Genomic DNA, 18,252 nt, shown 5'->3' with positions numbered 1-18,252 from the left:
TCTCCTGACCAAACTATTGGAACCATATTACCCAGATTGTGTCTACCTCCTATATTTAGGGTGACAAAAATCCAAATGCATCGAATAAAAGGTATGTTTATTCAGAAAAGGCTCGTTTCGTTATTTAATGTATCACCCACACTAATTAAATATCGTATTTAAGGTCATTACCCTGAACCATTAAGATTGTGACCTAGAAAATGAAGTTCCAATCGTTAAATCCAAAGTTATTCAGCGTGTTCCTTCTTTTTTTTTTTTGCGCATTGTAAAGATATCATGCTGTCATATTTTATAACACGTACAGAAATTTTGCTTCATTTAGGGAAAAAGTTTTCTAAACACAATAAATTACTTGATTTTGCAATCGGAAGCAAATGACAGTCAACGAATCTTCCGTAATTAAAAATCCATCAAAATCTTCTGCGGCGATAAACAAGGAACAACGTATATAAAAAATTATGTTGCGTTACAGTTATGCATTTTAACTTACGCCCGAAAGAAAGATATAATTTTGTCTTCCTTACTTCTGTCTACTTTCGGTTGTGAGTATCGTAATTCATGTTCCAAACTAATCAGTTTATTGAAGAAAAAAAAACATAAATAAACTGAAAAGTATTTTGGATTCAAGAAAAAAACGATTTTTTTTTTCAATTGGTTATGTGAGCGAGACAGCTGCAATTTTTCATAAGGAAGCCGGGGTAAGTTGAAATCTGAAAAATTATTGCAGTTTATTACATTTTACATTTAAAATATTGTATTTATTTATAAATAAAGGAAGTATTTAATAATAAATATTGTTGATATTTTTAATACTTCAAAGAGTTTAACTTCAGCAAGATGACACACGGAGGACATCGCTTAAATGAGGTCCATAAAATAATTGTTAGATTAAAACCTGAGAACTAGAACGATTTTGTTGATTTTTATTTTCTTTAATAAGCGCAAATCGATTATCTATATAAAATAATCATATCCTCGTTAACCGGAGTTTTTAATAAAAGAGTGCGAATTCAATGAGCACTAAAGACATCATTTACATTAAAAGTAATTTTATGTTCTTTATTATGCAAACAAAGTAATATTTGTGAAATGAAATAAATAATTCGTAATCATTATATGTATTGCTGGTAAACAATAAATAGTAATCTTCAAAATTTGTGTTTATACTAATCACCAATCTTCGTATCTCCATTTAATAATTTTTTACTTTTTAAACATTTCCTGAATCACCGGCCTCAGTTATTGTCTTTTTGTGATTTTTGTGTCAAAAATGAAGTCAGAAAATATTCGTGATAAGAAAAAAAAAGAGAAAAAGAAAAACTCTTGAGAATGATAATCAGATTCGATCAGAAACTAAGATAAGACTCAAATTATGAATAATTGCTTTCTTCGTCACAAAAGTTTTCTTTTTTTTTTTTTTTAAGAAAAAAAATAAAGTTTTTAAATTTTTATTTTTTGGGAGGTACTCGTGCAATTCTTTTCAACTATTGTATTTTATCGTTTAATATCACACAGTGTAAAATTATTAAAAAAAATAAAAATTTAAAATAATATTTTTAAAAACCACGTTTTTGTGGTGGAGAATAATAATTTAAAAACAAAAATTTGAAAAACGAAAAACGTGGGGCGCATGAAATACATAACAGTAACGGTATGTGTGCTCATGAGAATATGTGTATGTATATCTGTAATTGTATCTGAATGCGGATGTGCGAGTGGAATATGATTGTGTATATGCGTGTGTATGTGAATGTATATGTGTATGTGGTTGTGCATGTGTATGAGAAAGAAAATGTGTATACGTATGTGTATATGTAATGTTATGTATTTCATGCGCCCCACGTTTTTCGTTTTTCAAATTTTTGTTTTTTAATTATTATTCTCCACTACAAAAACGTGGTTTTTAAAAATATTATTTTTATTTTTTATTTTTATTTTTGTACTCACTTCCAAAATCTTAATTTTTTCACTCACTGTACACAAAACTTTTTAACTGACATGTGACACTAATTTGAAATAATCGAATCGACAACAAAAGACAATCGCGAAAATATTAATTTTTCGTTAATTTTAATTTTATTTTACTTTGTATGTCTTTTTTCTCTTCATTTTCACGCATTGTCATCCAATTCTGAACTATGTGCCAAATTTGAAGTCTGTAGTTAGTCGGAAAGTTAGTTTAAAAACGATTACAAAATTCCACCCGAACATACACAAAGATAGACATACACAAAGACAAGTTGATATAAACGTGGTAAAAACGAATGTTATACGGTCGTTTTTAAATTAAGAAATGAGTTCTTTTGAATAATTATAAAAATTTAATTTTTGCTTGGAACTATCTTTATTTGAACATAAGTTTTTTTCTCTTTTTTTAATCAGTGCAAAAATGATTTGATTCACTTAAACAGTGACAAATATGTTGCAAACATTCAAAATATTAAATTTATATTCAGAAGAGCACATTTTTCATATATTCAGAAGCACAACCTTTCTGGTAACTCATTTTTTTTAATCGCATTTTCCGAATTTCAGATGTGTCTTGCAATTTTTTGCTTATTTTAGCAAGACTGAGTTTCTTTTTCTTTAATTGTGTCTTACTAAAATTAATATATAAAGCTACCCTCCCCCAGATTCTTACATTTTATATTTTCCGAACTTAACATTTCCAAATTTAAACAACCAAAAAAAAATTACAATTTTTTAAAATTATTTCTGTCTAAAAATTTAATTTAGAATATTTGATACATATTACAATAATTGAGAATAATAAGCAGGAGGCATGCAATTATAACTTAAAATGCTTTATTTGATGTTATACACGTATAATACACAACACTAGTTTTATTTGTTTACTCTCAGAATGTTTAAGTTTGATATCTTTAAATAAGCATGGTATTTAAAGCATTCTAAATTTATTACCAAGTTATTGTTAATGCAGCTATATTAAAATAAGATTACATAGTTATTTTTAGTGTAATATTTAATTGAATCTGTATACTTTTACTCTTATATTTGATTCTAGGAATCCAAAACTTTTAATGAATAGAAGAAATCAATTTGACAAAAAGAAAAATGGCTACTGGAGTAATCTATGAATTTCTTTTTGATCATAGTTCGTATTGTTTTTCTTTTTTATTTCATATGGCTAATCTATTTTGAGTCAAATGTTTTTATGTAGTTCTATTTGAGTTTAAGGTGCGTTTTTATTTTATGACTCAGAAAAAGATATTATAAATTTGTAATTAGTAGCTATAAATTTATAAATAATTATAAATTTGAATTATAATAATAAATTTGAATAATTATAAATTTGAATTGTAAATTTGAGTAATTATAGTTCAAATTTATAATATAATAATTATAAATTTAAATACAGTTAAAAAATTATGATTAATTTAAACAAATTGAAATTTGATTTTAAAGCACAAAATTTTTTAAAAAAAACATAACAATGCGTCTATTGCTTCTTTTTATTTAAATAAATTATATAAAAAGCTTTTCTTAGTCCAAATCGGCAAATAACCATTTTCCAGTTTAATCAATCACCATTAGTACATAATTCGAAAATTAAATACAATTTCTGACTTATTAACACCAGATATTTCAGGAAAATAAGAAATTCAGCAATAAATTATAAATCTCAGAAAAGTATTTAGCTATTTTGCTCGAATTATATAGACAGATGTAATTTAATATATAATTTTTTTAATTAAGTATACAACTCTAAGTAAAATATGTAAATTAAAGTGAGAATACTTTGTAAAATGTTTCTCAAATATTATCAAAGGAAATAATTGTGAGTTGTTAATCAAAAAAATACAGAATAATAAACTTCTGCAATTTGGCTCCTAGTTTCATCTTGAATTTGAAAATTTTTTCAACGAATTGGATTATTTTAAAAAATTAGTTTATTCTATTGTATCTGACATTGTAGTCTGTCTGTTACTTTAAATAGTTAGTAAACGTCTCGCTTTCAATTTTCAATTCCTGATGTGATAAAGATTTATAGCAGCTGCATAAAGCCAATAGCCTAAATGAAAATAAACTTAAAAATATCAAATCCTTAGAGTAGATAAAGATTTATTGTTATCCTTATATAATACCCTATATTATAATATTTTTGAAAATTCATTTATTCTATTGTATCTGACATTTTAGTCTGTATGTTATTTTAGATAGCCAATACGCCACTTTATCAATTTTCAATTCTTGATGGGAAAAAGATTTATAAAAACTACATAATAAAAACCAAGAGCGTAAATGGAAGTAAATTAAAAATAACAAATCCGCAGATTGAATACAGATTTACTGTTATCCTTTAAAATATCTTATATTGTTATCTTTATAATATTATATTGTTATCCTTTATTATATCCGATATTGTTATCCTTTATAATATTTTTTAAAAAATTTTTTTGTTCTATTATATTTGATATTTTTGTCTGTTTGCTACTTTATATCGTCAATAAATGCGTCGCTTTCAATTTTTAACTCAATTAAACTGTTAATTTTAACAACTTTTTTCACAATTTGACAATGTTTTATTTTAATCTTAATTTCAATTTTACTAAATGTTTCCCAATTTTGTCTTTTCAGTAATCATTCATTATTAATTTACCATTATCAAATCTATTATTTAGGTTTGCACGTCTAGATACCCGTATGGGGAAAAATAAGTGCAAATATAATTAAAATAAAAGTTTAAATCTTTATATAAATTAAAATAAAGAATTTGTGTGTGTGTATGTATACCGAATGGCTGGTAAATGGTAAACTCTAAGAATACGAAATTCAAAGTGAAGTACAATTGATAACATTTTACGAAGCCTGATTTTCGATTTTTAATCAGACTTTTAAATTCAGAGGCATTTAAGAAATAGAATTTCTTCATAAGCTTAGAGGAAGCTATTGTTTCAAAATAAGCCATGGACGATTCAGTTTTGTAAAATATTTTAAAGACCAGTGGTGATTGTTAGCTTAAAGCTCTAATCAAAAAATTTGTTTGGAATGCGTTTTGCAACACTTAATTATTTGTTATGGTTATTCGAAAGATCAACGTGATCGTGCTAGCATAAGCAGACTACGTCACCTGATTAATATTTTTAAAGTTATCGGAAACCAAGTGCTTATTTCATTTTATAGTTATGCTTTTAAAACGGGTTTTTATGAAACTAAATAATTTAAAATCATCAGTAATTTTAATAAAAAACAAGAATTTTTGAACAGAAAAGCAAAATCAAGGAAAAAATTGTACTAATTCGTTGAAGAGAAAGCAATAAAAGGTAAATATTGACGGTATTAAGTAAAAATGGCACTAATTCGTAAAAGAGAACATTAAAAAGCAATAAACTTACATTAGTGTTAATGATGCTTAATTATTTTTGATATTAAGTACTAATTGAAATAAAGAAAAAGAAGCTGTGTACTAAAAAGCTAAATTGATTGAGAAAATGATCTTATTCGTTACACGAAACCGTAAAAATTCGCCATATTATTGACAACAATGCTCTTATAGATTTGTTACGGCCCCTGGAAGATTTAAGTACAGGAGTAAATAGCTTGTTTGTGGTTAATTTTCAATATCATGAGTTGCGAAGTTGTTATCAAGAAACACTATTTTGCCGTATTTTGTTGTTGCGTCTGATAGTTCTGGTGAAATTGTTCTTGTTTTTCCGGTGGCGCCATCTATGGCCAAGAATTCGACTTCTGCCACACCCATATTTCACCCCCGTTTATAGGGCGGGCCCATTCATACATCCATTCAATCATCCACAGATCGTAATTCAGACCTGAATCAAGGAACAATCAATCTCCAATTCAGTGCCCCCAGAGGTATTGATTTGTTATGGGAACATGGAGAACTTTGCGACTCGACAGATTTAACTTGCATCAGTCACCATTTTACTAGAGTCTTCGGCCGGCCGGGCTTGAATCCACGACCTCTTGGACACCCTCGGTAATCCCGACCTGAATTTGCCGGATAATACTAAATAATGCAGTTGTGCAAAAATTGTAAAAAATTAGTTTTTATTAATCTAATAACGTAAATTCATCGAGAAGGGCAATAAATAATCTCTATATATAATAAAATAAATAATTTCTGTGTATGTTCGTCTGACTGTGCGTAATCCGGATTGAAGACATATTGTAAGCTTCAAGAATGTGAAATTCAAATTGAATCTAAATGAGTTAAATTGTAAACAAATTAAGTAGCCCGATTGCTGGTTTTTTAATTATATTTTAAATTCAGATTCGATTAGCAGAAGTCAGTGTTTTAAAATAAGATATAGACGATCCAGTTTTTCAAATATTTTAAAGATATAAACAGTTATGTTTGCTATATTATATCTTCAATCAATAAAGATGTTATTTGCGAGTTTGGTTATATTTATTTATATTTTATTTGTTATGCAAGGTTAGCTAAATGATTAACACAATCGTGAGCATAAGCAAACAACATCACCAAAATTAATATTCCTAAGATTGTTTGAACACAACGTGTTTATTTTTGTTATGTTTTCAAAACATGTTTTTATGAAAAGCAATAATTTAAAATGGACGATACTTGCAATTAAAAAAAGTTTTGCACTGAAAAGTAAAAATTAATAGAGAAATGGAACTATTTCATTATGGAGTACCGAAAAAAGTCACAATACTATTGCTGACACCAATGATGCATGAGCACTGCATCACGTTAGTAAGTCTAGTTTTAGTAGATTCCAAATATACTCTTATACAGGGACAACGTATTTTAGAGTAAATTTTGTGCCGATTGCAGATGTACCAATACAGTACATTTTTATTACAAAGATTGATAAGTAAAGAAGAAAGTAGCAGAAAGTTTCAATTATCAAGAACAAGTTGTCATGAACAACATCATTATTCCAGTTGACAATGAATGCAGTTAGTCCTTATTTTGGTGGGATGAGCTACTAAACATCTGTTTTATTTTATCTAATAAGTTAAAGCCACCGAGAAATGTAACAAATAATCTATACATAAAATAAAATTTAGAATTTGTGTGTGTGTCTGTCTTTAGAATTTGTGTGTGTGTCTGTATCTATATACCGAATAGCGGATATACCGTGAGCTCTAACAATACAAAGATAAAATGAATCTAAAATAAGTAAAATTATAAACGAATTACAAAGCCCGGTTTTTTATTTGTTTTATTATACTTTAAATTTAGAGACATTTAAGAAATGAAATTTTCTCATGGACTCAGTGAAAGCCAGTGTTTTAAAATACGCTATAGATGATACAGTTTTTTCAAGTATTTTAAAGATATGGCTTAAAGCTCTAATCAAAAAAGCTATTTATTGCGTTTCCTGTTGTACTTACTTACATTTTATTTGTTATGCCTGGTTATAAGAATGATCAACGTGGTCGTGGTAGCATAAGCCAATTACCTCACCAAATTATTAATCTTAAGTTTATCTGAAACTACGCGTTTATTTTGCTTATAGTTATACTTTTAAATCGCGATCTTACGAAACTAAACAACCATTCCAGATTTTACAAAGTTATTTGAATTATATTATAAATCGCCATAGTAACCCCTTCCCAGTACTTGAACTGGGTAAGGAAGTAGTCTTTTAATTGAAACGAAGCTCTTGAAACTTCGTGTATAAAACGCATCCAAGTTCGGGTTGCATTATTTGAGCCGAAAAACATAAAAGCAACTTCCCAACTTCAAATCTGACTGTTATTCACAGAATACAAATCTGACTGTTATTCACAAATACCCAGCCACCACTCCGATCTTTTTGCTTGCTTATGACAAAAGTGCCAGCCAACTATATAAATCTCAGATGAAGGAGAGAGATGCCCGCTTCAAGGGCAGGTACTCTGATCTACTTCGCACAATCTGAAATTTGTAGTAATTGCCGTTTTATGTCCATCGTCCGAGTGAATGGGAATGTGATAATAGGAATCTCTGAATATCAAGTTTTGTAAAAGTGGTTTTGACTTTCAGATTATCATTAAAACTTGTTTAAATGCGGAGTGGAAAAACGGCTGGGCTTTGCCTGTTAAGAGCCCGATAATCAAGGCATGGACGCAAAGAATTCGTGTCTTTTTCGGAACCATGTGAAGATTAGAACTCCATTCTGATTTGGAAGGCGCACTAATGCCCTGGTCAAGCATGTATTGGAATCCCTCTTTGACAGGAGAGAACTGCTCTGAATTTAAGTTACGAACGAAAAAGTGTACTGAAGAACTAGAACATTCTCTCAATGTGGTGAAATTTATCGCGCTTCATTTTTTTACTAAATGCTCTTGATCTCATTAGGTAAGGAAATTCTCTTAAAATATCACCATATTCCGAATTCAGGGTATCGGAAAAAGTTTTCGTGTGTAAATCTTGCCCTGTAAAACGTTTACCTTTTGTTGACAATTTTGTCTAGGATTCATAAAACGTTTATTTTTGACATCAATCATTATGATGATTAATCCAATGATGATCGATGATTAATAAAATGACTGAGAGAATCAGAACCAATGACGGCGGTGTTTATGTTTGCAGTAACAAAATTCCATTTAAGAGATCGCGTTAAATTTAGATCAAGGGCACGAAGTTTTTATCTTTGAATCATTAGCGGCGAAAAGTTCAAATTTGGTGAGCTTAATGAGTAAATTTTGATTAAGAATAATACTGATATCGGCACTGGAATCAATTAAATAACGTTCCTGTCAATAGGCGACATGTTTTAGAAAATGAATCTTCATGACCACAAGTCAGGACTGTAATCATGGATTCTAGTTTTCCTGATTATTTGAATAATTGGGCCTATCACGAGTATGCTGTCGCGAATGGAACGCATTCCAGGTGGGACACATTTACGTGCATTATTCCGAAAACGTGTATGATAGAAGCAAAAATTAATGCATCAGGGGCGTGAGGCAACAGAGGCAGCTGTAGCTCCATACACCGCGGCAGGTAAAGCAATATCCGCAACTTTGTCAGTGATCTCAGCTAGTTTATCTAATGGTTCTGACGAAACAGATAAAGCAGTTTGAATCTGAGTTGCAACCATAAATTTTTAAGAAACTCATCCTGTAACTGACCACTTGATAGTTCCTTCACTTTGCCTAATAATTGACTCGACATGTCGTCCCCTATCTGTAATTCAGTTAGCAACTTTTTTTTTTGGTGTTCAGATTCTGTTTAGCATTCTGAACGTGTTTTGCACTTATCTGTAGTAAGAGGATAAAGAATTATACCACATACATTCGAAAGAGCTTCAGCATCTAGAGTAGAAACCAGTGCAGCGTATTTGGTTTCATCCTGAGTAATCTGACTCAAAACAAAAACGATATTGCACTTCCGAATCCAAAGCGGTACATTTCCTCGTCCAAATACAGGTAAGCGTATAGTTTGTCTAAAATAAGAACTCCTCCAGATATTCGTCTGGACCTGTGGCAGTGACTATGGTAACGAGGTATGACTATTTCAAGTAGGGGTGAGGGGTCCCTGTTTTGGAGTGGTTTAGGGTCAGGTCGGTGAGAGAAAGGGAATCTCTTCGGTCTATTGCGTTAGTCCTAGAGTGAAGCTACCCTCCTTAAAATGCGCCATTCTTCTTTCCATAGCACCAGACGGCCTCAGACTTTGCGGCGGAAGGAGTTCTTAGCTTAAACAAACTAAAACGCGATTCTGTTTATAGATGCGCCATTCCTTAAGCCGGTGACAGACAAATTAGCAAGTGGAGGTGTAGTCATAATGTCTCTCTTGGGAGGAAAATAGAAGGAAAAAATGCAAATTGAAACTTTTCTACGCTTGAAAAATATGCACGCTTCTTCTTTAAAATCGAAAGTATGGAAAACGAAATTAAAAGACCTAACTGATTAATATTGAAAACAAAACATGTTCATAAATGTTATAGTGATTACTATTATTTGCATTTAAGATCAGGGCCATGCTTGGTGAACAGGGCAGCTAGAAACTAGGGCTGCCAAAATTTCAAAACTTGTTAACATAATTATGTTACAAGTTCTTTTTTCATTCTTTTTGTTGTCACTTTGAAGAAATTCTTTAACTCTTCATAAATAACACTTCTAGTTCTATTTCGTTCCCAGTATAAAAGGTTGCTTATTTTATAACTAGTTATTGTGGCATGTGTTTGCATGTTAATAGATCTTTTCATAGGTTGAAAAGAAGACATTGCCATTGTCATCTTCACTCCTTTCGCTACTTGGATACTGTCAATCAATCAAGGTTTTTAATTTCAAGAAAGACAGTGAATACTATAGAAAACAACTTTACAGTACAAAAACGATTTTATTGATGCTATGCCAAATTTAGTGATTGCTTTAAGATTTTTTTTTCCTTCTGTTCCTGTAACTATTACTACTACAGAGCATTCGTTTTCAAAAATGAAACTAATGAAAACCTATTTGAGATCAAAGATGACTACTGTCCGCGTTTTATTTTTGGCTGTCATTTCGATCACGAATGATCTATCAACTTCTTTTGATTTTCCTGTGTCAATAGAAAATTTTGCTGCTCCAAAAGCTTGAAAAATTGCATTAAAAATTAATGAAAACTTGAACAAAAATATTATTGTTTATTTATTTAAAATAGCTTTATCATTCATAATTGGTGAAATTGTTTTTGCACATAATTCTATCAGCAGTTTATATCAGCGAAAAATCAATGGAGGTTACCTCTAAGAACGACCAACCTCCATCAACGACCATTTTACTGTGGAATGGAGAGTGGTAGCTTCAGCGAGGTTTCTCTGTGTTTAGTTTAGTTTATTTGTGTCTGAATCTTCTTCTTCAGGAGCGCAACAGCCCTTTGCAGGCCTTGGCTGCCTCAACAGCACGCCTTCTCCAGCTCCCTCTGTCCATGGCAACTCCCCTTCAGTTCTTAAGTTTTAGGACTTTGAGGTCGTTTTCGGTGTCATTGAGCCATCGAGTAGGTGGTCTACCTCTAGAGCGTGACCCCTGAGGGTTCTTGAAGGTGGCAATTTTTACAGGGCTATCTTCAGAGCCTCTCCATATATGGCCGAGCCATCTTATTCGGTTGCTTCGGATTATCTGCATAATTTGAGGATGTTTAGGATGATGAGGTTGTGTCTGAATATGTAAGTTTAAAAAGAACGTACAGTTTTATAAACATGCATATACACTTGTCTACTCCTTAACACCTAAAATAATAATAAAAAACACTTAAGACTAAAAGCATTTTACCTAAACGTATCACATCATAAACTAAAATATATTTTCGTTTTCTATGCCTCTTACGTAGCATAGAAGTGGAGACACTTAATAGTTATTCGAGTGAATTTTTAAAATTCCTGGTTAGGACTATATTTTCCAATTGCATAAATTCTTTAGCTTCTAGAGAGAAGCCGATTGCAGATTAGAAATCAACAACGCTTTTATGAATAAGATCCGTTCAAAAATCTCACTTAACTGAAGAAAAAAATATTGTTCATAAGTGCAAATAATGAAATGATATGATTATAAGCGCGAGCACGCATGGGGTGTGTTCTATAAAAGTGTTAGCAAACGGCGGTATTATCCAAGGCAGTCTAATCGTGTATTATCCAATTTACTTAAAATTGTATAAATTTTACAGTAATTTATAAATTTGGGTGTTGGAAAAAATTTTGATAGACGTAAGACCCATTTTAATACTTTTTAGCGGCATTTCAAGCATCAATTAGCTTAAAATTTTTATATTTATATAACAAAAAATATGAACGCAATTAAAATGACTATAAAACCAGAAACTGAGACCACATTAGTAGTATGTATGCAGTTTTTAAATTTTTGTAAAAAATTCCATCGACCCTAAAAGTATATTAACATCTTTAAAAATAATAATAACAATAATTTTTTTTTAAAGTTTTGCAAATGAACATTTTCATGTTCATTTGCACCCAGCGAAAAATTTTTGAACGGCTTAACACTGCAATTTTTATGAGTTAAAATTAGAAAATCATGTGAACATATTGTAAAATAATGTATTTAGGGAGGAAAAAAGATTTTATTTATCAAATGGTGAGCATTTTTCCTTAAAACTTCTGTAGGTTTGTACTAATGCCTGTGCAGATACACTCTATAACAAAAAAATCGACGCCCCAAGAAGCAATCATCCGATTGCTTTGAAATTTCGTATGCATGAATGTTTTGAACAGATATGGCTGGAATGATGCCGACTGGGGACGTATAATCTTTAGCGACGAATCCCGTTTCCAACTGTGTCCTAACGATCATCGAAGACGTGTTTGGAGACGCACAGGGCAGAGGGGGGATCCTGACTTCACTATTGCACGCCACACCGGTCCTCAACAAGGCATTATGGTCTGGGGTGCCATTTCCTTTGACAGCCGGACCCCTTTAGTTGTCATTAGAGGTACACTTACTGCACAGCGGTACGTCGACGACATCCTAAGACCTGTTTTGCTACCGTTCCTTTTGCAGTGTCCTGGGCTGGTTTTTCAGCAGGACAATGCCAGACCACATACGGCAAGTGTTGCTATGAACTGTCTGCAAGCTTGTCAAACTCTTCCTTGGCCTGCCAGATCACCAGATCCCTCTCCCATCTAGCATGTCTGGGATATGATGGGAAGGCGATTGCATCTAGCACGGAATGTTGATGACCTCGTTCGACAATTGGATCGAATTTGGCAGGAAATACCGCAAGAGACCATCCGGGAGCTTTATCGGTCTATGCCACGCCGTGTGGCAGCTTGTATCCAGGCTAGAGGCGGGTCAACACCTTATTGAACTTGTTACTGTAACTCTGCAATAAATAATTCAATTGTTCTGAAATTTTAATCATTTACTTTTCTGTACATTGTCTTCCTATCCACCAATTTTCGTTTCAATCAGACAACTCCTTCTTGGTGCTTCGATTTTTTTGTTATAGAGTGTATTTATGTTGATAGTTGCTTTGATTGCTCTTCCTTTGTAAATTTAAACGTCGTTTCCTTGCAGATGTATTTGATCACATATTAATAAGTCATTCAATCTATCCACTTTCCATCGCTGTCTCGTATGTCTTGTTCACTAAATATTTGGGTCCTTCTCTTATGAGAAACAAGAATGGTCTACAGTTGAAAAACTTCATGATTGGATTCAATTTATTTCTCTGCCTTCTAAACACATATTTATCTTGGACGGTAAGTATTATGACTACTTGTTTTCAATTGGTTTTTCTCACGCAACATCAAAGAGTATAAATTAATATAGAATCAAAATGTATATTAATAAGATTAGAAAAAACAACTAATTAAGAAATGTAACTTTTTTTAAAAAAAACTTAGGCAATAGTGCTATATTTATTTACTTATTTATGTATATGTATGTGCGTTTATATTTCTATTCAAGAGCCTAAAGAAATATTTATGGTTTTATTGAACCCTTTGATGCAAATGGGACACCGGTGTCTCCTTTATATATTTTTCTGACCCTCTAATTACAAGTAAATATATTCCCTTACAAAAAATAAGAAGTTTTTGAGGATGTTTTGAGGTTAACAGATGTAAAAAAAAAAATACACCTGAGAAAGAAAATGGGGCTATGTTTTGTCCCAAAAATAACCTCATTAATAAACCTCAATTTCCACCTCATTTGCACCCCACAAAATCAACATTATCGAATGAAGCTCAGAAGCACATAACTCGTAAACCTCAAAAACAACCTCACTAAGCTGGTTACTCTAAAGTAGATTTCCATCAACCTTAAGTATGAATAAAAACAACTTCATACACCTTCATACACCGGTTGATTGAGAACGCAAGTATTAAAAATATGAAGAAAACATGGAAAATAATAAAGATTAATGAAAAAAACAAAAAAAATGGCAACATTTTTTTAGAAAAATTTTTTAAGAAAATTTAAAAATATATATTAAAAATCTTGAAAACAACTTCTCCTCTTCTTCTCGTTTCATTAATCTTCATTATTCTCCATGTTTTCTCTATATTTTTAGCTTATACTAGGGGGGCTAAGCCCCCTGTTCGCTGCGGCTCACCAATCCCGATTATAGCTTCGACATAATTGTCTTTTCTTGGCAGAAAACAGTTTTTCTACTAAAGTTAAAATTATTCACTTAACATATATATACTAAAAGAAATTCTGTTTGCTTACTCTTGTGCCTCTACTTCTCACCTCCAAATATTACTATCTATTAGTATTATAAACATTTAGATCTCTTGGCGAACAGAAGTGATTTTTCGAAGTAATCATTTTTTAAAATAACATTTATATTCTTATAACATTATATTGTTCAAACATATTTTATGAGTTCGCAACCATAATTTAATATTTTCGCTAATAATAGCAATACTAGAAAATAACTTTAAATTGGGTATACTATAGCCTACGTCACAGATCGTGTTATTCCTACTAAATTTAACTAGTAAACAGCATTTTCTGCGAACCTGATTTCTAGCAACAAGTAAAAGCATCAAAAGAAGTGTCTTGTTATAAGTCGCTACTCGTCAGGTTGGAATTGTATTAGCCTAGTTCCTTTGGAAATAATTTATATTGTTGTTTTACCGAAGTTTATGAATTTAGTAAGCATATTTAAAACTCAGTTTATTAATTAAACTAAAAGGTAAATGTTATTCCTAGTAAGTGGAAGTAGTTGTGCTTTTTTCATATTATACCCAATTAGGAATACAAAAATATTTAAAGGAAAACAATACCTTCACGACTTTTGTTAATTTTATGCTGATGACAACCAAAACAACATTGAAATGAATAAGGAAAAACTGGATTATTAAAAATTATTGCCTTTACACACACATGCGTTCTCAATTTTAATTGGTTGTTTTGTGCGTTACTAACCGCAAGTGTTCTGTGATTGGCTATTTGTTATCATTTCACTTTCTTCTTATATTATATAAAGATATATGTTCAGCATTTCAAATATGTATATATATGCATATTTCATCTATGTATTTAATGCGTTAATGACACGCAACTACTTAATAGCAAATTTCAAGTAGTTATTAACAGCTGTTTAACAAGAATCTTGCTTATCAAAATGTTCCACAAAATTTGTAATGCATAAATCCTTAGGATAACAAAACAGAAACTGATTGATCTGGAAATTTAAAAACGTAAAAGGACGATTGTAAACGAACTGAAAACAATAGGAAAGACATGGAGAGAGACAAAATATATGGCCACAAATAGAGTGAGATGGAAAACTATGATAGAAGCCATGTGCTCCAATTCGGAGTGAAAAGGAACATGTATGTATATGTATGTGCGCATAAAATCACTACATATTAAGAGTGACGTATATTTGTATAGTTTAACTAAAGAGAGATTTTCATAAAAAAAATAAACGTATATTTTTCAAACAAATAGCGAGAACAAACATCTTTTGTTATCATTAAATATCGAAGATAATTAATATACTGTGCGCGTTTTTAGTTTAATTGCCTTATTCGTTTACTGCAAAGAAATTTAATCATTCTGAAAGTTTTAATTAACTCATTGTATATAAAATTATTGCATTCCTTATAATTTATATTAAAAAATAGATGAAAAATAAAAACTCACTTGACAATCTGCACAATTTTCTTGAACACTTGATAAATTCAGTCTGCTTAAGTCTAGTCTTATACTTTATAGCACTACTCATACAACCGATATTCTTTTTTAAGTTTTTCAGCTTCTTAAATCAAATTTTAGTTCAAAACCGGAGAATTCTATCAGCTTCAACCGAACTCAACTAATTCTTAACCTGAATCGCTAGCATGATGCAAAAGTTAGTTAATATTATGTAAAATTTCAAGCGAATCTCTTCGAAAACAACTAAAAATGGTAGAAAACGATATCGGTCGGAAGAAATCGTTTGATTGGTTATTTGGCTCACGTGACTAAAACCACCAGATTTCACAACAAAAAGTTATTTGATTTATCGTTACAACACCAGTTCTGTAAAAAATACATCTAAAGTTGCTGTAAAAACTACAGTAATTCCTTACAATGTAAAGCAATTGAAAATTTATTAGTCTATATTATATTAATTGAACGTAATATTAAATAAACATTCTACTAATTGTGATTAAAATGCGGGGTTAACCCGCATAGCTAGTATTCATGATCGTAACACTTGACTACGCCCTAAAGCGGGAGTCTGAAAATATCAGGCATTTAGTTCCATCATAATCATTGGCAAAGTCGGAAGCCATTTTCAAAAATAGCAAGCAAAAAGCAAAATTTCCCTAAGGAAAAAGCAGAACTTGAAAAAACGACCCAGTACATTGGTATATCTTTCAGAAACAGAACACACCCAACATTTGAAGAAATTTCTCAATAATTTTTACCTTTCTATTATCAACAAACTTGCAACCGATAATTTCTATACTGTTATTACAGTCTGTATTACGTTAAAATACATTTTTTTTTTTGTCTTCAATTCATTACAAATTAAAGTGAAGTCAACATTGTTTAGTTTATTCCAATAAATAAATATGATTTCAGAACTGTAATAGTTATAGAGTTGTATATATTTCTGAATCTATGTAATTCGAAAACAACAATAAAGAATGATCCGAATTACTTGAAATAACATCATTTATGCTGAGTATTAATACTTTTTTATTGTTTTTCTGGAAAGTATATTTCAATTTTGAATGATAAACTTCAACTAGAATTCAGCTATTCTGTTTTAAGTTACATATTAAAATTCATATCGAGATCTTGCAATTATAAAATTTTATTGCGTGGTATGTCATCTTAAAGTAATGATGGGATAATCTATGAATACATTATTTAAGAATAAAGTTTTCAAATGAAGAACATATCATTTTAGAATTCTCCGGATTTATGAAGCAGGTAAGTGATATAATTTTTATGATAAAAATTTTACTTGTAAATAATTTTTCTTCTTATTTGATGGTAATTTTCTGTAGAATGGTTTTCTACGTCCGATTATGAATAAAAAAAACATGAAAGTTTTTATTTTAATGTGAGGAATTTTTGGAATTTTTTTTCTTTTTTTGTTTCGTAAGCATTCTTTATTTTACGTTTTTTAGTTTCAAAATAATGATTTTTATTGAAACTTAAAACTTTTATGATAAAAATTGTTGTCAAAAAACTTTTTTTGCAAAATTAATTTATATAAAATTATGAACTTATGTATACTTTTTGCTTATTTTAATGTTTGAAGTAATGATGCGTTATAATGTTTAAATGATGCGTTATAAATACAAAATAACTTTCGCTTTTCCATTTTTTTAACCATATTAATCTTGATTTTAATGTATACTTCAAATTCATTTCGAAGATTTATTTTCATCTTAAGTGAAAGAAATGTTGGATCAGTTTTTTATGCAGAATAAATAGTTTCAGATTTTAAAATGTAGGAAAGCTCAAGTTATTGATATTTTATAATTATTTATTCTAGCGTGAAGTCAAAGCATGCAATTGTCTTCAGCATAGCAATAGCCTTTTAAAAAACTTGTGATTCCAGCAAAACTTTAAATTCATTCTTTCAACAAAAAAATTTAAAGTTAAAAGGAAAAATAAATTATATATTTCAGTAGATTTTACTAACTTTATTTTAATTGCCTTAATCTAGAAGAGTATTTGAAATCAAGAATATGCATTTATTTAGTTCCTTATTACAGAAACAGGAATTCAATTTCATAAATGCATATAAAAATAATTTTTTGCTATAGCAAAGTTCCTATTTACTCAAAGAATAAAAATATCAACATTATTGTATATCTTTTAATTATTTAATAAATAATGAAGAATGTGCATTAGAATTTCTTCCCATTTTGTATAAGTTAATTTTCTATTATTGTTCTTTAACTTTAGTGAAACAAAAACTTCTAGCTTAATGATATTCGCTGAAATTTTGTGGATAAATGAGAAATTAAGTGAAATTATAAGTATAACTAGAATACTGTCAAGATGATGGTCAGATATATTTCAATGAACTAAATTCTTGAAAATGTTGATACGTTTTCGGCAATACCGAATGCTTAATCTGAGATTTTAATTAAATTAAATTAAATATTTTAATTAAAAATGTATAATGTATTAATTTTACTGTTTGAGAAATCTTCATTGCAAGCACTGACAAATAGTTTGCAAAAATAAGGAGAGCAGTGAACTATAGTCATACTTTGTTATTACTATATTGCAGAAAAAGAAATTAAAATTTATAAATTTAAAAATAATTTCTAACTGTAACGGAATTCCTATTTACGCAAGGAATAATAAATATAAGCGTTAATGTGTATTTAAATATTTAATACATATTAAAAAAAA

The 18,252-nt window shown here is 30.0% G+C and overlaps 1 protein-coding gene across 1 annotated transcript in view; it reads left to right on the top strand.

The window, feature by feature from the left end:
* The first annotated feature begins 340 nt into the window (after positions 1-340).
* LOC107457057 (very long chain fatty acid elongase 7) overlaps positions 341-18,252 on the top strand; it is a 36,625-nt gene continuing 18,713 nt past the window's right edge. The window contains exons 1-3 of the mRNA XM_087165243.1: positions 341-698; positions 3,026-3,115; positions 12,949-13,133. Coding sequence (XP_087021369.1) covers positions 3,076-3,115; positions 12,949-13,133 — 225 coding nt within the window. The 5' untranslated portion in view covers positions 341-698; positions 3,026-3,075. The remainder of the gene's footprint in view (positions 699-3,025; positions 3,116-12,948; positions 13,134-18,252) is intronic.

Source organism: Parasteatoda tepidariorum, chromosome 1 (assembly GCF_982258835.1).
Source record: "Parasteatoda tepidariorum strain Cologne lab strain chromosome 1, Ptep-v5.0, whole genome shotgun sequence".
NCBI classification, from domain to species: domain Eukaryota; kingdom Metazoa; phylum Arthropoda; class Arachnida; order Araneae; family Theridiidae; genus Parasteatoda; species Parasteatoda tepidariorum.
This window is presented reverse-complemented; position numbering and strand designations above follow the sequence as displayed.